Here is a 21,958-nt window from a genome sequence, read left to right as displayed (position 1 = left end):
TCTGCCACTTCAGTGTTCAGCAAGGCCCTTGTTCCAGAAATCCTCAACCTGCCCGTACCAGTTCTCATGTGTAAATATGCAGTTTATGTAGAGTCGGTGTACATGGAAACATAAATACGGTGATCAGATGCCTGTCTGCTCTGCCTCGCCACGGCCTTTCCTACTTGCCAAATGCTTGGATGGATCCTTCCGTGGGTATCCAATCCACTGCTTCTGACCAGTGACTGGGGCGGGTGGTGTGCACAGGAAAGAGATAAAGTCAGCTTTCCTGACTCTACGTCCTGGTCCTGAGGCCTTCCTCCCTTCCAGTGATCCTGCACTCCTTCTGTCTCTCTCCTTTTCCTTCTCTTTCATAAGCCTTTATTTGGTGGGATCTCATACTGGCACTGTGAAAAGGATGAGAAAGATGAAATTGCTGCTCTGAAACTTCTCCAAGACCCACAGCTCATTTTGTTGGCCACCCATACGGTGTCCTGGGGCAGTATCCTCTCCTGAGGCTTGAGTGGGGAGGCCTCACAGAGCACAGGATGCTTGAGATGTGTCTTGAAGACCAGGAGTTTTCCAGGAGTGCTGGAGCAATAGGGCATTCCTGGCCCAGTAAGCTGTACTGTCACGTGGTGCAGTAAGAAACTGCAAAGAGGGCTTCCCTGGTGGCACAGGGGTTAAGAATCCGCCTGCCAATGCGGGGGATAGCGGTTCAGTCCGTCCGGGAAGATCCCACATGCCGCAGAGCAACAAAGCCTGTGCGCCACAACTACTGAGCCTGCGCTCTGGAGCCTGCGAGCCACAACTATTTAGCCCGTGCACCACAACTACTGAAGCCCATGCGCCTAGAGCCCGTGCTCTGCAACAAAGAGAAACCACCGCACGTCAATGAAGAGTAGCCCCTGCTCGCCGCAACCAGAGAAAGCCCACGCGCAGCAACAAAGACCCAACGCAGCCAAAAAAAAAAAAAAAGATCTTAAGGGAAGTGAGGGAATGCAGGAACAAAGGAAAAGCTGTCAAGAAACAATAGTTCAGGGATAAAGCAGAGTCCTAATTCCTCCTCAAGGGGTATACATAACAATCTGATAAGTTCTGCAGGCTCCCACCAAGGTGGAGAATGGAATGATGATGGTCACCTTTTCTGACACTCATGACTTCAATCAACTAAAGCTTGGACTCTGTCAACCTTTGCCCCACTTCTATGCTGAATTTTCCTCTGCTCAAGCCCCTTCATGAATATGCATGTACCCTTAGCTTAAAAATTCCCCAATTTTGCTGTTCAGGGAAACACTGCTTTGGGACAGAGTCCCAGTGTTCTCCTTACTTGCTGCAAGCAATAAATCCTTCCTTCTTCTTCCTTCTTCTTTGGCTTGGTTGTGTCTTTTGGCTTGACACCTACCAAGAGGTGAACCCAGTTTTCAGGTAACAAGAGGTCATTCTCTCAACCACTACACTGTACTAAGTGAACTGTCCTATCTAGGGTCAATGTCTCCTCATGTAAACTTGAACCCCTCTTTTCCTGGTCACTTAGGAACTTTGCTCCTTCAGTTATCCCTTCTTTCTCCAGCAAAAGCATTTTTTCTCTCTACTGGATTATTCACATCAGTTTACAAACATGATTTAAACTCTCCCATCTTAAAAAGCCCCTCCCAGACTGCCCATCCTCTTTTTTTTTTTCACCCATTCTCTTATGGTTACTGCTCCATTTCTCTGCTTCTTGTTTACCAACACTCCTTGGAAGAATTGCTTTTATTTACTGCCTCCACCTTCTCACGTTTCGTTCTCTCCTCAATTCGTTGCAGGCAAAATTTCATCCCTAGAATGTAATTAAAACCACTCTTAAAAAGTTCACGGGCTTCCCTGGTGGTGCAGTGGCTGAGAATCTGCCTGCTAATGCAGGGGACACGGGTTCGAGCCCTGGTCCGGGAAGATCCCACATGCCATGGGGCGGCTGGGCCCGTGCGCCCCAACTACTGAAGCCTGCGCACCTAGAGCCCGTTCTCCAAAACGAGAGAGGCCACCACAGTGAGAGGCCCGCGCACCACAACGAAGAGTAGCCCCCTCTAACCGCAGCTAGAGAAAGACTGCATGCAGCAACAAAGACCCAATGCAGCCAAAAATAAATAAATTAAAAAAAAAAAAAAGTTCACTATTCTTGGGACTTCCCTGGTGGCGCAGTGATTAAGAATCCACCTGCCAATGCAGGGGACATGGGTTCGATCCCTGGTCCGGGAAGACCCCACATGCTGCGGAGCAACTAAGCCCGCAAGTCACAACTACTGAGCCTGCATGCCGCAGCTACTGAAGCCCACACACCTAGAGCCCGTGCTCCACAACAGGAGAAGCCACCGCAGTGAGAAGTCCATGCACCGCAATGAAGAGTAGGTCCCGATCGCGGCAACTAGAGAAAGCCCACGCGCAGCAACGAAGACCCAACGCAGCCAAAATAAATAAATAAATAAATGAATGAATAAATAAATTTATAAAAAAAAAGTTCACTATTCTTGCAAAATCCAATGGCCATTTCTCAGTCTGCATCCTACAAAATTTATCAGCAGCATATGAACATTTGATAGCTTCCTCCTTGAATCTTTTCTTCACACTTTCCTCCGATTTTCCACTTTCTCACTGAAGAAGGGGAAAATCTGTATCCTCTCTGTATCCTTTGCTCATTCCTCTTCTCTTGCCAGTTTCTAAATATTGGCAGGCCTGAGGCCACGGGCTGGGTCCTCTTTTCTACTCTGGCTACCCCTGCTCCCTGGCTGAGCTTATCTGGCTCCTTGAATTTTTAAAAATTTTTCTTTGTTAAAAATATTTATTTATTTATTTTTGGCTGCGTCGGGTCTTAGTTGTGGCACACGGGCTCTTTGTTGCGGTGCAAGGGCTTCCCTCTAGTTGTGGCATGTGGGCTCCAGAGTGCTCGGGCTCAGTAGTTGTGGCACACGGGCTCTGTAGTTGTGGTGCAAGGCTCTGTAGTTGTGGCGCACAGGCTCTGTAGTTGTGGCACATGGGCTCCAGAGTGCGTGGGCTCCAGAGCATGCAGGCTTTCTAGTTGTGGCGCACGGGCTCAGTAGTTGTGGCACACAGGCTTAGTTGCCCCGCAGCATGTGGGTTCTTAGTTCCCCGACCAGGGATTGAACCTGTTCCCCTGCATTGGAAGGTGGATTCTTAAACACTGGACCCCAGGGAAGTCCCTATCTGGCTCCTTTATTTGTTTATTTATTTATTTATTTTTATTGGAGCATAATTGCTTTACAACGTTGTGTTAGTTTCTGCTGTACAATGAAGTGAATCAGCTTTATGTATACCTATATCCCCTCCCTCTTGGACCTCCCTCCCACACCCCCCATCCCACCCATCTAGGTCATCACAGAGCACTGAGCTGAGCTTCCTGTGCTTTATAGCATGTTCCCACTAGCTATTTTACGCATGGTAGTGTATGTATGTCAATCCTAATCTCCTAATTTGTCCCACCCTCTCCTTTCCCTGCCGTGTCCACATGTCCGTTCTCTATGTCTGCGTCTCTATTCCTGCCCTGCAAATAGGTTCATCTGTACCATTTTTCTAGATTCCACATATATGCATTAATATACGATATTTGTTTTTCTCTTTCTGGCTTACTGGCTCCTTTAGATACCTTGATAACTCTCGATTTTTTTCTCTTCAGACAAGACCTCTCCCTGAGCGCCAGACTGCCGAATCCAACTGCCTTCTTAACACTTCCACTTGGATATCTGATAGCCATCCTAAACTTAACTTTGTCCAAAGGTACTCACATCTGCTCCTCCCCCGTCTTATTTCAGTAAATGACACAATTATTTCCCAGTTGCTCAATATTCTTGGGTTCATCCTTGATTTCTCTGTTTCTTTCACCTCTACCTCCAGTCCAAATCTGCTAAGCTCTACCTTAAAAAAAAAATAACTGGTAAATCAACTATACTTCGATTAAAAAAAAAAAAATACCCAGAGTCTGACCCCTCCTGATCATCTCTACAACTTCCATCCAAGCCACCACCATTCCTTCTTTGGAGTACAGTAGTAGCCTCCTAACTGGGTTCTCTGCTTCCACTTTAACCATTTCTCCCTATTTTGTTCTTTCACCACACAGTAGCCAGAATAATAATAATAATTACTATTATTATTATTTTACCATTCTAACCATTTTTAAGCATACAGTACAGTGACATTAAGTACATTCACACTGTTGTGCAACTGTGATCATCGTCCTCCAGAACTTTTTCATCTTTCTAAACTTAAATTCTGTGCCTATTAAACAATAAATCTCCATTCCCCACTGCCTGCAGTTCCTGCTAATTACTTTCTGTCTCTATGAATTTGACTACTCTAGGTACTTTATATAAGTGGAATCATACAGCATTTGTCTTTTTGTGCCTGGCTTAATTCACTTAGCATAATATCTTCAAGGTTCATCCATAGTGTAGCATGTGTCAGACTCTCCTTCCTTTTTAGGGCTGAATACTATTCCATTGTATGCATATACCACATTTTGTTTATCCATTCATCTGTTGATGGACATTTGGGTTGTTTCCATCTTTGGGCTGTTATGAATAATGCTTCTATGAACATTGGTTTACAGAATGACTTTTTTAAAATGAAAATCAGATCATGTCATTCCTCTGCTCATAACCCTCCAGAGGCTTCCATTCACACTTAGAATAAAATCTAAACTCTTTCCCATGGCTTACAAGGATCTGTAAATACTGACACCACAGCTCCTCCCCTTATTTCAATCAATTTTTCTACATAGTACACATCACTATCTGACATTTTATTATATATTTATTTATATTCTGCCTCTCCCACCAAGTTATTACCTCCATGAAGGCAAGGATTTTTTCTCTGTGTTTTCACTCTATCCCTAGTGCTTAGAACAGTACCTGGATAGCTTGAGAAATATTTGTTGAATGAATGAATGACAGAAGCATGGTAAATCATTAATGATTTAATGAATCAGAGAAATGAGCTTTACAAACATTATTTAAATGCTTTTTAAATAATCTGCATTTAGGGAATTCCCTGGCGGTCAAGTGGTTAGGACTCTGCACTTCCACAGCAGGGGTCACGGGTTCCATCCCTGGTCAGGGAACTAAGATCCCACAAGCTGCTTGGCGTGGAAAAAAAAAAAAAAAATCTGAGTTTAAATCTGAGGAAGAATTTCCCAACTAGCAGGTAGGTGAAGAGAGGTATGGAGGGTATTGGCAACCTATGAGGGTCCTGAAGGGAGGTTAAAATCATCCTAGTCTAACAGTAAAAGTTCTTAATATTAACAAGAATCATGATAGTAATACATGGTAGCATATAGTAAGTACTTATTATGTGACAGATACACGATTATCTCATCACAACCCTATGAGGTAGGTACCATTGCCACTGTTTTACAAATGAGCGAATTGAGGTTAAATAATTATTCAAGGTCACACAATAAGTGTCAAAGTCAGGATTTGAATCCAGGTCTCTCTGACTAACTCCAGAACCACCATGCTCTATTCCTCTTTGTCCATTTGTTCATTCATTCATTCATTCATGTAGTTATTTATTTAACAGTGTATTCATTCATACCATCCTATGTACCAGGCACTGTGTGAACTGTTAAGCGTCCTTACTTTCAAGAAGCTTACAGTCTAATGTAGGAAGCTAACATTAAGTAATTACTGATTCATGTATAATTATAAACTGAGATAGGTGTGCTAAAGGAAAGACAAGGTTCTACTAGGGGCTACAACAAAGGAGTTTTACCTGACTAGGGTGTCAAGGAGGCTTCCCTGAAGAAGTGATCCTGGAGCTGAGAGCTGATGAATGAGCAGGATTTAATTAGGCAAAGTGGAGAGAGATGGGGAGAGCATTCCAGGCTGCAGGAGCAGCAAGTGCAAAGGCCCTCCTGCAAATGGAACCAAGATCTTCTGGAGAGATGAAAGAAGCCTAGGGGCTGAAGCACAGAAAGCCAGGGGTGAGTGGTATGAGAGGAGACCAGCAAGGTAGCAGGGCCAGACCACTGCAGACATTGCAGTAATAAGATTTTGAGTATTTTTTTGTTGGACAAGTTGGAGGAAACAGACACTCATATATTGCTGGTGAGAATGTAAATAAATATAACCTCTATGGAGGGTAATTCATCAATACCTATAAAAAAGTAAAAATATGTAAAATGACGTATTTGTCAGGTTATTTGTTGCAGCATTGTTTTTAGTAGCAGAAGATTGAAAATAACACAAATATCTATTGACTGGTTAAATTGATTATGGTACATCATACAAAAGAATCAAATGGGGTTGTGAAAAAGACTGAAGACACACTGTGCTGGCTGGTATGGAAACATCTCCAAGATATATTAAGTGGGGGGAAAAGTTGCAAATTAAACTCTGCATAGTTTGCTGTTTGTATACTTAAAAGAGGGGATATAAATTTATATCAGTATTTGCTTGATTGTAATGAAGAAACTGTGGAAATATATATAAGAAACCAGTTATGTGGTTGTGTGGGCTATGTGGGTTGGGGGAGGCTGGGTAAAGGAGAACAAGAGTGGGAGGGAGACTTTTCACTTTATACCTCTTGGTCCTTTTTGGTTTTCAAAGCATGTGAACATACTACCTATTCAACAAAAATGAATACGTACATGTAAAAATACTTTCCACCTTTGTCTTAAGGATAATGCAAAGCCATTGAAGAATCTTAAGCAGTAGGGTGATGTCACAGTTGGCTTTAGAAAACAATTTCTGAGGTTGGAGGATGAATTAGAAGAGGGCCCGAGTGGATGCTGTCCGGACATTTAATGAGACACCACTTCATACCCACTAGCATGGCTATATTAATAAAGACAGACAGCAACAAGTGCTGGTGCAGATGTGGGGTAATTGGAACACTTATACATTGCTGGTGGGGATATAAAATGGTGTGGCTATTTTGGAAAGTAGTCTGGCAGTTCCTCAAAAAAGTTAAACATACAGTTACCGTATTACCTAGCAATTCCTCTCTTAAGTAAATACCCAACAGAATTGAAAACATATGGTGGTTGCACGCATCCCCACGCACCCTCACAGTCAGTGGGTGAGCCGGGGCAGCAAGGCAGCCACCTTACAGCTCTGTGGAGGGCCTCGGGCCTCCCTACTGGAGCCGCTGGCAGGGGCCAGCCTTGCAGTGGTGTGTTCTAGGTCAATGGCTTCTAAGGTTCCAGCTGGATTCACTGGACTAGGCAAATGGGGCATCCAATGGCAAAAAAATCTCATGAAACATGGCTATCCGCTTGTTATTTATGATGTGTTCCCTGATGCATGCAAAGAATTTCTCGATGCAGGTATACTGGTAGTGTCTTCCCCAGCAGATGTAGCCAAAAAAGCTGACGGAATTATTTCAATGTTGCCCACCAGTATCAATGCAATAGAAGCTTATTCTGGAGCAAATGGAGTTCCAAAAAAAGTGAAGAAAGGCTCACTATTAATAGACTCCAGTACTATTGATCCTACAGTTTCAAAAGAATTGGCCAAAGATGTTGAGAAAATGGGAGCAATTTTCATGGATGCCCCTGTTTCTGGTGGTGTGGGAGCTGCTCAGTCTGGGAACCTAATGTTTCTGGTGGGAGGAGTCACAGATGAATTTGCTGCTGCCCAAGAGTTGCTGGGGTACAAGGGCTCCAATGTGGTGCATTGTGGAGCCCTTGGGACTGGGCAGGCTGTGAGGATCGGCTACAACACGCCGTTGGTATGGTATGATTGGAACTGCTGATGCTATGAATCTGGGAATCAGGTTGGGGCTTGACCCAAAACCATTGGCTAAAATCCTATATGTGAGCTCAGGACAGCTTTGGTCAAGTGATACTTATAATCCCATACCTGGCATGATTGATGGAGTTCCCTTGCCTAATAACTATCAGGGTGAATTCAGAACAACACTCATGACTAAGGATCTGGGATTAGCACAAGACTCTGCGGTTAGCACAAAGAGCCCAATCCTTCTGGGCAGTCAAGCCCATCAGATCTACAGGATGATGTATGTGAAGGGCTACTCAGAGTAAGCCTGCTCATCCATGTTCCAGTTTCTACGAGAGGAGGAGACATTCTGAGTTTGCCCTTTGGCGGTGGACTCTGTTGGGAACCAGAGTCTATCTTGGAACCTCCTTATAGCTTGCTCCACAAGTAAATGGGTCTGTCTACTTTTGATTGTCTTGGTCACAGTAAACCCTGGGATTTTTCACCCATTTTTAACTGCTTATTCTTTTTTTTTAAATCTATTTAGCAAACATATAATATCTGAAAATTTTTTTTCTGTTTGCTACTGATGGTCCCTGCTAACTAGCTGACTGACCTTTTTCAAAAATTTGATCCCTGAGCATCCTTAACTAAATAGTTGCATATTTCAATCAGGATATTATTTACTCCAATTTACAAATAAAACCACATTTTTTTTTAACACGATAAAACATATTTTAGGGGAACGAAAAGAAACTGGTGTGAAGAAAGGACTTATAGAAACGGGAAGTATAGTGAATTACTACCTGTGTCCCTCAGAAAGTTTGTCCTTTTAACCAAGTGGTGGTATTCTTGCATTACTGAGGTTACTAATTTATTTTCTAGGAGTTGATAAAGCAAGAGAACGCCTTGCTGCATGTTATATAATTTGGACTCTGTTACATTTATCTTGGTGTGTCCCTCTTGTAACAACTCCCAATACTCAGCAAACTTGTTTTTTATATTTTTGTTTCCTTGTACATTCTTTTTTTAAAAAACTAATTTTATTTATTTATTTATTTTTGGCTGTGTTGATTTTTCGTTGCTGCGCGGGCTTTCTCTAGTTGCGGTGAGTGGGAGCTACTCTTCATTGCGGCGCCCGGGCTTCTCATTGCGTTGGCTTCTCTTGTTGCAGAGCTCGGGCTCTAGGCGCACGGGCTTCAGTAGCTGTGGCTTGTGGGCTCAGTAGTTGTGGCTCGCGGGCTCTAGAGCACAGGCTCAGTAGTTGTGGTGCACGGGCTTAGTTGCTCTGCCGCATGTGGGATCTTCCCGGACCAGGGCTCGACACCGTGTTCCCTAGCATTGGCCGGTGGATTCTTAACCACTGCGCCACCAGGGAAGTCCTCCTTGTACATTCTTACTACATGTTTTTCGACTTCAAAAGAATGACATCTTTAGAACTGTTTCAGAGCCAAGGATGATATGTGTTTTAGATAATTATTACATTATTCTAAATATAACCATATAATTTTGAATTCAAATACATTTCTATGCTGATAATAAAAAAAACATATGGTCATGCACAAACTTGTACATGAATGTTCATAGCAGTGATATATATAATAGGCAAAATGTAAAAACAATTCAAATGTCCATCAGCTGATGAATGGATAAACTAAATGTGGTATATCCAAACAGTGGCATATTATTCAGTATTTCCTTCATAAAAAAGAATGAACTACTGATTCATACTACAACATGGATGAACCTTGAAATATTATGCAAAGTGAAAGAAGCCAGTCACGATAGGCCACATGTTGTACAATTTTCCATTTGTATAAAATGTTTAAAATAGAAGAATTTATAAATTGATTAGTGGTTGCTAAGGGCTTGGGCGGAATGGGGGAGAGGTAGGGAGAGGAATGAGGATTCACTACTAATGGGGTGTGGAATTATTTTAAGGGGGACAAAAAATGTTCTAAAATTAAATAATGGCAATGGTTGCACAAGCTCAGAATATGCTAAAAACTATTGAACTGTACCCTTTAAATGGGTGAATTGTATGGTATATGAACTATATTTCAATAAAGCTGCTTTAAAAAAGAAATAGTTTTAAATATTTAAATTCTGAGAGGCATCATGCCCATATAGACACATCAATAATTTCTTTCAAACTCAATGATCTTACAAGGAAGAAATAACTCAGATATAAATTGCGTTAAAAACAAAAACAAAAAAAGTGCCAGTCCCAATTCATCTCAAATATTTAGCACAAACCTGATATAAAAATATATCAAAAAAAAAAAAAATATCAATATGTACTATGGTTATGTAAAACATAATATTGTATAACTGTATTTCAATAAAATATATATAACAAAAATATTTTAATTAAAAAATTAAAAATTGGGACTTCGCTGGTGGTCCAGTGGTTGACTCTGCGCTCTCAGTTCAGAGGGCCTGGGTTCATTCCCTGGTCAGGAAACTAGATTCCCACATATCTCAACTAAGAGTCTACATGCTGCAACTAAGAGTTCACATGCCGCAACTAAAGATCCCACATGCTACAACGAAGATCCCGTGCGCTGCAACTAAGACCCAGCACAGCCAAATAAATAAATAAATATCTAAAAAAATTAAAAATCTATCAAAAATTTTAGTTCAAGATGACAAACTCAGTATAAAATTTATCTTCATATTTTTTGTAGCTCACAAATTTGGGATGTAATGTTTTTATTACGGTTGAGTTCAAAGTATTTAATTTCCATCATGTGTTATACTTTGACCCAGAGTTATTTGGAAGACTGCTTTTTTTAACTTCCAAATGTATGTTTGTGTTGCCGAATGCACACAAGCTCATGTGCCCGACGCACAGTGAGGCCAAACCAGAACATTGGAGTTTGGAGCAGAGAAAGTTTTATTGCAGGACTGAGCAAGGAGAACCAGTGGTTTGTGCTCAAAAAACCCAAATTTTTTAATGGTTTTCGGGGAGGAGTTTTTATAGGCAAAATTTGGGGCAAGGCCTGCAGGACATGTGACTTTCTTCTAATTGGTTGGTGGTGAGGTAACTGAGATGGTATTCCAGGAATCTTGTGCTCAGCTGGAATTTACCATCCTCCAACTGGGTGGGGGTCTTAGTTTTCACAGAATAACTCAAAAATATATTGTTATGTATATCCCTTTGTTACAGACGAGGGTTCTTGGCCTCCCTAATCAATAGAAATTGATCAGAGGTCAGATGAGAAATTCAGGCAAGGCTTTACTGGGGCCCCTGCTACAGCAGGGGGGAGCAAGAACGTACAACAAGTTCCCTCGCTGGCTCGCTCCCTGAGGGGTGGGTGGTGAGCTTGTTCCTTATATGGGGTGAGGGTAGGGGTGTGTCCAGTGGTCGGGTCGGAGGAGTGGCTTAGGTGGTTTGCCCACCCCTTAGGTGGTGGTGTGTGCAGGGGGCATGCACAGTACCCTGCTTTTGCTGCAGGCTCTTCAAAAGTGGCAGTTGGGTTTTTGGTCTTTGTATCTTTTGTCCAGAATTTGCCCCAACTGTGCATGCACATTATTTTTAGTCCCGTACAGTCTCTTTGTATTTTGTTGCTCGAGGAGAGGTGTGTCCAGGTGCAAAAACTGCAGCACTGCAGCAAAGGGTCCCAGGTCCCAGCCTGTCTCACCTTCAGGAGAAACCAGGACCCTGCTTTATTGATGCGCTATTGTTTTTTGACTGTTCATCCTTTGTTTCTGCATTCCCTCCCTTCCCTAATTAGCAACCGTTTGAATCTTCCCTTTGCAATTCAGGGAAGGTCTAGGAGGCTAAACCCTTTTCCCTACAAACTAGAAAAGGGGACATGGAAAGGCTTTTGTACCCGTGAGGGCCCCACAGGGTCCTGCTCGGTTTCATTTGTATTTATATTTATATTTTACGTTGCGGTCAAAGAATACAGTATGTAATACACAATTCTCTGAAATTTGAATTATATTAGTTGAGACCAATTTTTAAAAATGTTTTATGTATGCTTAAGAAGGATAAGTATTTTTAAATTTTGGGTGTATGGTTCTATATATATTCATTAAATCAAGCTTGTTAATTGTGTTATTAAAAAAATAGAGGCCATTGCTGCAATCCAGTTGAGAGATGATGGTAGGCTGGGAGCAGAGAAGATGGAGAGAAGTGTAGGGATTCCAGATTTATTTGGGAAACAAAACGGACCCTTCCTGAAGTTGGAAGGAGATGCGGGGGAAAGGTGAAGGAAAGAGAGAGCCATTAGGCTGAACTTCTTGGTTTCTGGTTTATGCAATTTGACAGATGGCAGAGCTATGCAATTGAGACAGAGAATCCTAGGAGAGATTAGAAATCTCTGTATTTTCCCCAAGAATGTTTCCTTATTTTCCATGAGGACTAAGAGGGAGGCGGCAGTATTGAGGCTTGGGGTGAGATTTAGCAGCTCTCCGCCCTTCCTTAAGCTCTCCATCCATATCCATATATATATATATATATATATATATATATATATGTCTGTATACCGCTTATCACAGTATATTCACATTACAAGGTGTGGCACCCACTGGACTAAGGGCTCAGAGGTCAAGGGTTGAGTTTTCCCTAGGCACTCAAGGACTTCGCCCAGAAACTGGCCCCGCCCCCTCCTAGCCCGTTTCTCCTAGCCCCGCCCCCAGGGATTTCCGGCCCGCCCGCTCCTCTGTACCGCCGCGTCCTGAAGCGCCTGGCTCCTCCCCTACCGCTGCCGTCTAGCCTAGAGTGATTGACGACTATGTTCTCCAATCGTAACGCCGAATGACCACATAGTACCAATCAGGCGGTAGCAGAGGCGGATGCTGAAGCTTAAGGTGGGAGGGTGACCAGGAAGTGAGAGTGGAGGCTGAAAGGAGGAGTCCGCGCAAGCAGCGGTGTAGAGGTGACGGGACGTCTGGATTCCTCAGTTTCCTTCTTTTTCCATTCCTGGGTGAGGGGGTCCCTTCGCAGCTGGGAGCCAGGATCTCTATTTGCCTTTTTAAATGTGGGAGGGGGTATGTCTAGCTATGTAAGCGTTTGAGGATCTTTCCTGAGCCGCCTACCTCCTTTCGCCTCAAGGCAGGTCCTTCTCTTAGCCTGGGGTGGGGGTCCTGTCCCCCGTCACTCTTCTCCGGGAGCAGTTAAGTTGTTTAAGATCCCTTCGCAGCTTATGGGTGGCTAAAGTCTTCCGGACTCGGTCTCGGAAAGGCAGATGAGTGATGGGGATAGCGAGATTCGCGGAGTCTGCCCCTCTCCAGAGGACTTAGAAACCTCCAGCCGCGGCCAGAGCTAGTGGAAGGTGGAGGGGCCCTGGGAGCTAGGTTCCTGTGGTTAGGGAACTAGGAATAGAATAGCTGTTGGGGGCGAAGGAACGGGTGGAAAGAAACATTTCTTCTGTGGAGGTCGTGGTAGTTCTCTGAGAGACTGTTGCGGAGCGGGAGGCGTTGGAGTTGAGCTTGGTCTCTAAAACCCCTACCCATTTCTGGGCCGTCAGCTTATTGCCTTCATTTGTTTCTTCTCAGGCTGGAGGAAATACCTGAACATGTGGAATCCCAATGCCGGTAGGTGTTTCGGGGATCTCTTCTCTTGCTCCAACCCCTTTTCAGAAGGGCCACAACAGGAGGTTTCTGTGTCAGTTTCTCCTCCACCTCTCCCCTAACCCGCAAAAGCAAAGTCCTTAGTCCATAGCTGACCGATGCGCTCATCTTTCCTTAGAGTTCACTGTCTCCCTTTCTCCCCCGCCCTGCCAGGGACGTTACCTTTTCTCTCTCTTACGTAAGTTTGTCTCCCCTACCCTCCATTTTCTTTCCTCACCTTTCCGTTTGCCTTTAACTATTGAGTGAGAAACGAAATCCTCTTCTTTTTGTTGTTTGTTGTCAGAGGTTCTGGGCAGTTCTAATCTTAATTGATTCTTTGCTTCTTCCACCAGGGCAGCCAGGGCCATATCCACACCCTCCTAACGTCGGGTACCCTGGAGGTTGCAATCCTGCCCATCCACCACCTGCCACCCCTACCTTTCCTCCAGGCCCCTTTCCCACTCCCCCAGGAGCACCCCAGGGGAATCCAGCCTTTCCCCCTGGTGGGCCCTGTCATCCTGTGCCACAACCAGGGTATCCAGGATGCCAACCCTCAGGTCCCTACCCCCCTCCATACCCACCACCTGCCCCTGGCATGTGTCCTGTGAATCCATTGGCTCCTGGCATGGTAGGACCAGGAATGGTGATTGACAAGAAGATGCAAAAGAAAATGAAAAAAGCTCATAAAAAGAAGCAGAAACACCACAAACATGGCAAGGTCAGTGCCCTCTGGATCCTGGCTAGTAAGGGGTGTCCCCTCAGGGAGACTAGAGAGGCAGTGGGTGGGCAAGGAAGGAGGTTTCGAAGTCTGAGGACGTGGGGCAGCGATTGTGTAAAGGATTCCCATTGGGAAGAATCTGATAATCTTCAAAAGAATTATTAAGCTAATTAGGCCTTCTATCTGGGAGGGGCTAGGCTGAGCCTTAGAATGGATATCAGAATCAAAAGCCTTTTTTTTTTTTTCTAATTTGCCTTTCTCTTCCCTGAACTCCACCCCTCCCCACCCTATGTTTGTTTTAGCAGGTTGGACACCCCCACTGAGGTGGTCAAATGTCAAGTAATAGAGTCAGTCCTTTGACAAAGCAAAGTCTTATATAATAATTAACAGATAATAATCTGGCCCTAGTTCCTGGAGTTTCTTTCTCTCCTTCAGTATTCTCAGGGTGTTGTGTTAATTACATGGGCCTTATTGTCCTACTGTCTGGCAGGGAAACAGGACAAGAGCAGTCAGTGACTCTCAGCCTCAAATAAAACCCTGAGTTTCATGCTCAGCCCCAAGGCTAAGTATCCTGTATGCTCACTGCTGAAGGAAATCCTTGCTTTTGCTGTTTAAGGGACAGTCTGGTTCAAGACTCCTGACCTTCTTAGAAAGCAAAGGGCACTTGGATGGAGATGTAGGGCACCGAAGAATGTCCCATGGAGTGATCAAAGTTCATCTGGGTCTGATGATATCTCCTTTCCCCTTTCCCCTTGCAGCATTCCAGAGGAGTGTTAATTAGCAAGGGTGAAAGTAGCTCTCAGGACAACTCTGGAAGGGTTGAACCAACCTCGATCTTGAGGAGGCCTTAATTTACATTTTTCTGCCTAGTATTTATTTGCCTTATGGCTTTGGGTGCTAATCCTAGTTCTGGATCTTTGGTAGAAGTTTGAGGAGAAGGAAAGGTGAGATTGAATGGAGAGACTCAAAAATGTTTTTTATGACAGTTGTTGATGGGACTATGCATGTAAAGAACCTTGACTAGGACTCTCCCAGCTTTCTCTCCCGCCTTCCTCACTTTCTCCCATTTGGGGCTTAGGAAAACGTAGAGACAGATGCACACACAGCAGCTGATTCTACTCACTTTTCTTAGACTCATAGCCGCTAGGAATGTCCATGCAGCTAATCATTATTATAAGGTAGCAGCTGTTTCCCTGCACTATACTATGCTTGTGCCTATAATTTATTCCTTGCCTAGGCATTGGCTTAGGTAAAGAAAATTGGAAATTTGCTCCAAATGCAGTAAATTCTGTGCAGTGATTTAGGATGGTTTCATCCATTCCTGTATGCTCACTGCTGAAGGAAATCCTTGCTTTTGCTGTTTAAGGGACAGTCTGGTTCAAGACTCCTGACCTTCTTAGAAAGCAAAGGGCACTTGGGTGGAGGTGTAGGGCACCAAAGAATGTCCCATGGAGTGATCAAAGTTCATTTGGATCTGATGATATCTCCTTTCCCCTTTCCCCTTGCAGCATTCCTCCTCCTCCTCCTCCTCTTCCAGCAGTGACTCTGACTGAATACAGGGCCTGGACCCTTCCCTCAAGTCTCTCCAGTTCTGCTCTCCCATCAAGCTTCAGATGCCATCTTGTACTGGGGGAAATTAGCCCTTGTGTCCCTCCCCCCGCCACCCCTGCAATCTAAGCCTCACTCTGCTGTTCAACCCTAACTGGCTAGGGAAAATGGGAAAAGAATTGCCATGGGCTAGCAAAGGCCGTCTTCCCACTGCTTGGATAGAACTTTTAGCTGGTGAATTTTGCAGGAGAACTAGTTTTTGAAGATGGTGAGATTTGAGCTAAATGCTGAAGACAAGTCTAAGATCTGTAAAATGTGATTTTTTTACTTTCTTTTGTAATACTCATGATTGGGGAGATGCTGTGGAAATTTAATTATGGAAAGGAAAAAATGACCTGTACCTTTCTTGTAATTGTGGCATGCTTGGATGATTTAGTGGCAAATAAACATTTCCCAGCAGGCCTTTTATTGATTGCACTCACTGCAAGGCTGCTGGGAAGTGGAGTCCATTTGGCTGATGAGCTCTGCCTGCCATTTTGGAAACTGATCTCTACCCCTTAGCTCAGTATGCTATCTCAGGTCCTCCTCTCACTCTCCAACTCTCAGTCCAAATAAAGCTGTTTCTCCTGGTCTCTGTTCACCTGTGCCATTACCGTGGGTGGGTCTAGCACATTCTACTACTTTCGCCTTCCACGGACCCTTTAAAGTGTATCAGTTTTTTGGTAAGGAACCAGAGCGTCATCAGGAAGACAGCATACTGTCCTTATATGTCTCTAGTGGGAGGATCCTTCAGAATTGGTTCAGGCTTAGTGGAATGAATCTTTACTGTCTTCCATTTGATGAATGGATATAGGTCTTTAGCATAAGTTTTCATATCTGCTACCAAGGTTCTCAACCCTGGCTGCCCATCAGCTATCAGAGAGTGATTTAGGGCTTTGCCTGAAAGACTCTTGATAAGGATGGGGCCCAGCAAATCAGGATTTTTAAAGGATGGGGCCCTGCAAATCAGGATTTTTAAAACACTGTGGGTGATTCTGATGTACAGCTAGAACTGAGGGCCACTGGTTTACCAAATGCCATACATGGTATTACACGTTGGGTTCTCAAAGATCTGTTGAGTAGAGGAAAAAGACATCTAAGAGAACTAATTAGTATAGATGGTATAAAATGCCAGAGAGATATAAACCTAGAAATAACTGGGAAGTGAAGGAGGAGTCAAAGATGACTTCACAGGAAAAGTGACATTTTACCTCTAGGGCCGTGAGTGGAGAAACATGAGTACACAAAAAAATGAAAGAATAGATCTACCAAGTGGATGTCAGAGAAGGGCTGGGAAAGGCATGTGCTTAGGTACAGGGTCTAAAGCTCCATAGCATGTTTGGGAATCACAGGTATCCCAATGGAGCTAGATTAATTCCCTGGAAAAGGATTATTGAGGAAATACTGTGTTCCAGGTGTTGAGGTACAAAGATGAATAAGACAGTCCCTGCTCTTCATGGCCTGCAAGAGCTAAGGGAGCAGATAGATATGTGAATATGTGAATAGGTTATTATAATACAGTAAAAGGGACCGCAACAGAGACAGGGATCAAGCAGTGGGGGAGCAAAGGAAGGAGTGACAGTGCCAGTGGGAAATGAGTGAGGTCCTGGCTGGGCCTCAGGATGCGTAGGAGGTTCCTAGTTGGTAAATAACATCAGCTAACACCGAGCATTTATCATGTGCCAGGCACTAAGTGCTGTACATTTATAACTTGTGTTAATCTTCCCAGCAACTCTATGAGGTAGGTACTCTGCTTCCATTTTGTGGAAGAAGAAAACTTCAGTCAGGATTCGAACTCAGGCAGTGTGGCTCCTGTGTCTACGCTTTTAACCCAGTGGATTTCAGGCAGAAGAAGCAGTTTTGCAGAGGCACAGAGTTGTAAAAAGGCGTGGGATGAAAGTTCAGGAATTCCTGAGCCTGAGATACCATACAGGAGCCTGAAAGCAGGAAATGAGGCTCTAGATGGGTCTAGAGGAAGGAGTGGACTTGAGAGATGTTTCTGAGGTGGAACCCACAGGGCTTAGGGATTGAGTGTGGGGCTTGAACAGGGAAGGAGTGTTTTTAGTTGGCTGGATTGCATCTACCACTTGTCCCTGGGGTGAGTTATATGAAATAAATGCTTAAAATAAATATATTAGAGCTAGCTTCTAATTTTATTAGAAAATCCAAGACCAAGGCCTATTTTCCAGTGTCCTGGATTTGGGGGCCGTTCTAATGTTTTTTTCCCAATCATACTCTGTTTTCATTTACTCATCAGCCCTTCCTTTTCGAGGAGGAGAGGGAGATGTGGGGACAGGGGGATTGTGAGTTGAAAGAGAAACAGATGTTGACAAACCACAAATTAAGGAGAGATAATGAGAAGGGGTTCAAGGGGGAAAACACAAAGAGAAACAAAGAAATTAGGGAGAAAATTCACCAACCTCCGTCCCCAGTTTTAACCATGGACAGCCCATTTCCCCTTCCTGGCTTTTCTAAGTCACATGCACAGCACCTTGCTGTTTTGCTATTGTTGTTTCTCAAAAGTCTATTAACTTTTTTTTTTTTAATCTTTTTTTTTTTTTTTGGCTGCGTTGGGTTTTTGTTGCTGTGTGTGAGCTTTCTCTAGTTGCGGCGAGTGAGGGCTACTCTTCGTTGTGGTGTGTGGACTTCTCATTGCGGTGGGTTCTCTTGTTGCAGAGCATGGGCTCTAGGCGTGTGGGCTTCAGTAGTTGTGGCATGTGGGCTCAGTAGTTGTGGCTCGCGAGCTCTAGAGCACAGGCTCAGTAGTTGTGGCGCACAAGCTTAGTTGCTCTGCGGCATGTGGGATCTTCCCGGACCAGGGCTCGAACCCGTGTCCCCTGCGTTGGCAGGCGGATTCTTAACCACTGCATCACCAGGGAAGTCCCTAAAAGTCTATTAACTTTTTGAAAGCTAAAAGTAATACATGTACTTGGGGAAAAATTGTAACATTATAATAGGATGTTTGGTGAAAAGTAAGGTTCTCTTCTCATCGCAGATTTCCAGTTTCCTCCCCAAAGGCAACCATGACTACCAAATTCTTTTGTAAACTTCCAGAGCTATTCTGAACATAGTTAAGTATCCCCTCCCTTTCTATTTCTACCTTACATTGTTCCTATTGCCCCTACCCCGACTTTATATCAAATGGGAGCATAGTACAGGCCCTCTTTTGGACCTAACATTTTCCCATTTAATTATCTATTTTGGAGTTGATTCCATATCAGTGTGTGTGTGTGTGTGTGTGTGTGTGTGTGTGTGTGTGTGTATAACATTGTTTTAACAGCATTTCATTCAACCAATCTTTTATTGCTGGAATTTTAGACTGTTTTCAACCTTGCTATACTTAACTGCTGTGGGGAGCATTTTGGTACATATATCTTTGCCAGAGGTTGAAAAATTGGATGCTTACAGCTATATCTGGCCATGGACTTTTTTTTTTTTTTTTTTTTTTTTGAGGGACCACTCTGTGTTAATTATCAGACGTTTTCAATAAAGTTTCAGATTTCAAGCTGGAAACTCTAGCAATAGTGGGTCCACGTTTCTGAAGACAGAAATTCTGGCCCCTGAGTAGTGGTCATTCCTTCTAGATGGACCCTGTACTCTCCAGTCTTCTTATCGTCCTTTCAGCTTCCTGTTGCCTTTCTTTAGGCCAGTTACATTACTTGCCTGGCTCCCGAGAGCACTAGGTTGGTGCGCCCTGTTTTGTGCATCAGTATAGGGCTCTAAAGATGGTGGTTCTCACATGTTTTTATCTTATGCCCAATGTCCATGAGAGGATCTGGGATTCTGCCATTCTTTTCTTACTAGGAACTAAGTATAGTAAGATTTCCACACAGTTAATTGAAAATGGGAAAGGATAGGAAACCCATTAGATCTATTAATAAAATACAAATTGACACTGTAGTTTGGGGACTGTTAAGTCATGGGATGAGTCTTCAGTTTGCTGTCTTTTTGGAATCATTTCCCTGTATCAGGTTGTTTTGTAGCTGTAGGCAAGTTCACTCACTTGACTAGTTTGGTTCCCCTTCTGAGAAGAATTTATTGATTCATGGAATTATCAAGTGTTGCTATTGGATGCATCTCTTTCAAAGCTGGCTGCAACTGCTGGCCAGTCCCAACAGAAGCCATGTTATTGTTAGTAGAGTTATGTTGTGTTATTTTATCAACTTTTCATTTGATCTTTGTTTTGCCCCCATTATTAGAGATGATTTCACAGATAGCCACTCACTTTCACCCCAGCTCTTAGAGTCCCTGGGGTGTAAATGACCCAACTGCAAAATCTTGAGGTTAATCTGACCTTCAGCCCAGGCCTCACAGTAAGCCTGCTCCTTGGTTTGCTTTTTTCTGGGTGTCCTAACATTTTCCTACCTCATTTCCTCTCTGTCATTATTTACTCTGCCCCTTGCCTTTGCCAAATGACAGACTTCTTTTTGTTTCTATCTCACATTGTTCCTCATGCCCACCCATCATTTGGAGGGTCGGAGGAAAGACGTTGGAGACCCCAAGCCTTATTTTCCACTTCAGAAAGCTATCTCTTTTTGGATAACTCCACTGAATTGGGGTTGCCCAATAATACTTGACTAATATTAAGGCCAGAACTGACACCTGAAGAACTCAAACAAGGGTAAATAATAACCCCGTAGTAGCTGTCTCTTTCAATATCCTTCTTTTTATTTTGTTTTATTCCCTTCCAGGGCTCTTCTCTATTTTTTAAACAAAAGTTTTAATGTGGAAATTTACAGATATATACAGGAGTAGAGAAAGCAGTTTAATGAACTCCTATTTCCCATAACCTAGCTTCAATAATTATCAACACTTTGCCAATCTTGTTCCATTCCACATCATATTTTTTCCAATTTTTATTATGAAAATTATTATTATTTTTGGGGGGCACACCACGGGGCTTACAGGTTCTTAGTTCCCCTACCAGGGATTGAACCCGGGCCACGGCAGTGAAAGTGCAGACCTAACCACTGGACCACCAGGGAATTCCCTGAAAATTATTTTTTAAAAGTTTGAAGAACAGTACAATGATCACCCATAAACCTACCACCTACACTCAACAACTGTTAACATTTTACCAAATTTGCTTCATTTATATACCTATGTGAACCATTTGAAAGTCTGTTTCATACATCATGACCCTTCACCCTTAAATATTTCATCATGTACCTCTTAAAACAGCATTTCTCCTGCATAACCACAATTCCATTATCACACCTAAGAAAACTGACAACACCTCCTAATATTTGCTAATATTCAGTTCATGTTTGAATTTCCTCAGTTGTCTCCAAAATGTCTTATATAGCTGTTTTTCTTCTTAAAAAAAAAAACAGGATCCAAACAAGATCCACACATTATATTTGATTATCATTCTTTCAAATTTCTCCTCTTTTCCCTCCCCTTCCTTTTCCTCCTCCTCTTTCTTTTCGAAGAGAACAGCCTAGTTGTCTTGTAGAATGTCCTGGATTCTGGATTTGCTGATTGTCTCCTTGATGTATTTAACTTTTTCCTTTATCCCTTGTAAATTTCCTGTAAATTGCAAATCGGGTCTGAAGGCTTGATTATATTAAGATTAAACACTTGACAAGAATACTTAATAGATGATGCTATGTACTTATTGCATCTCACCAAGGACTATGTCAAAGTTGTACTATTAGTGATGCAAAGTTTGATCACTTGGGTGAGGTGTTGACTATATGATCTTTCGATTTAAAATTTTCGGGTTTCTTTCTTTTTTTTCAGATAGTCCATGTGATATTTGGCACCAGGATAACATCCTGTTCCCTAATAAACTTTCCCTTAGAGTTTTGATGATTGATGGCACTTGCTTGAATCAATTATTTCATTTTGGGTTGGAGAATGAATGGTGATTTTCTAACTTTTTATTTCTCTACATTCATTATATGGAACTCTTGAAAAAAGTTTTCCCTTATCGACTAGGGATGAACTACAGTTCTTCCTAAAAGAAAGGGTAAAGCTTAAATCTTTCCTTTTAATTACCAATTTTCAGAGTAAGTTGGTGTAAAAGTGACCTCCAATGTGGCAAATTAGCTTTTTTCTCTTTCTGAGTATCACTATAGACTACTGGGTTTTCCCGGCTCTTGTCTGTCTCTCCTCACACATCCCATATTCCCCTGTCTCCTTTATCCATGGCGACTGCCAACTCTCTCCGCACTTACGCTTGGGCTTTCCAACCAGCCCGCTAGGGGACACTAGTTTCCTCCCTGCCCCCCCCCCCCACGCTGCCGCTCTATCATGAACTTCGCCGTCTGCCACCAGTTGTCTCGCTGGTGCCAGCGCTGTCCACGGAGCCGCTCTAGGCTGTTGGGAGGCCGTCCGTATTGCGTGGGGAAGGCTTGGACGACGCAGTCGCCTCGCCGGCCCCCGGGGCGGTTAGCGCTTCCGG

General features: G+C 43.3%; 1 protein-coding gene and 1 pseudogene across 2 annotated transcripts; both read left to right on the top strand.

The window, feature by feature from the left end:
• Positions 1-7,008: 7,008 nt before the first annotated feature.
• LOC133101679 (3-hydroxyisobutyrate dehydrogenase, mitochondrial-like) lies at positions 7,009-8,062 on the top strand (annotated as a pseudogene).
• Positions 8,063-12,511: 4,449 nt separating this feature from the next.
• PRR13 (proline rich 13) lies at positions 12,512-17,686 on the top strand. 2 transcript variants are annotated; one of them, XM_061204763.1, is made up of 4 exons: positions 12,512-12,574; positions 13,194-13,232; positions 13,601-13,965; positions 15,474-17,686. In XM_061204763.1, the coding sequence occupies exons 2-4, from the start codon at positions 13,214-13,216 to the stop codon at positions 15,516-15,518; spliced, it is 429 nt and encodes a 142-aa protein (XP_061060746.1). In that variant the 5' UTR covers positions 12,512-12,574; positions 13,194-13,213; the 3' UTR covers positions 15,519-17,686. The 2 variants fall into 2 exon arrangements, with proteins under 2 accessions (XP_061060746.1, XP_061060747.1); XM_061204764.1 differs by having other exon boundaries at positions 12,519-12,622.
• Positions 17,687-21,958: the final 4,272 nt, after the last annotated feature.

This window comes from Eubalaena glacialis, chromosome 11 (genome assembly GCF_028564815.1).
Source record: "Eubalaena glacialis isolate mEubGla1 chromosome 11, mEubGla1.1.hap2.+ XY, whole genome shotgun sequence".
NCBI classification, from domain to species: domain Eukaryota; kingdom Metazoa; phylum Chordata; class Mammalia; order Artiodactyla; family Balaenidae; genus Eubalaena; species Eubalaena glacialis.
Note: the sequence above shows the minus strand (reverse complement) of the source record. Positions and strands in the feature narration are given on the sequence as shown.

Coding starts and splice junctions, on each gene's coding strand:
- PRR13 (XM_061204763.1), top strand. Junction 13,966..15,473: donor AACACCACAAACATGGCAAG/GTCAGTGCCCTC, acceptor TTCCCCTTGCAG/CATTCCTCCTCCTCCTCCTC.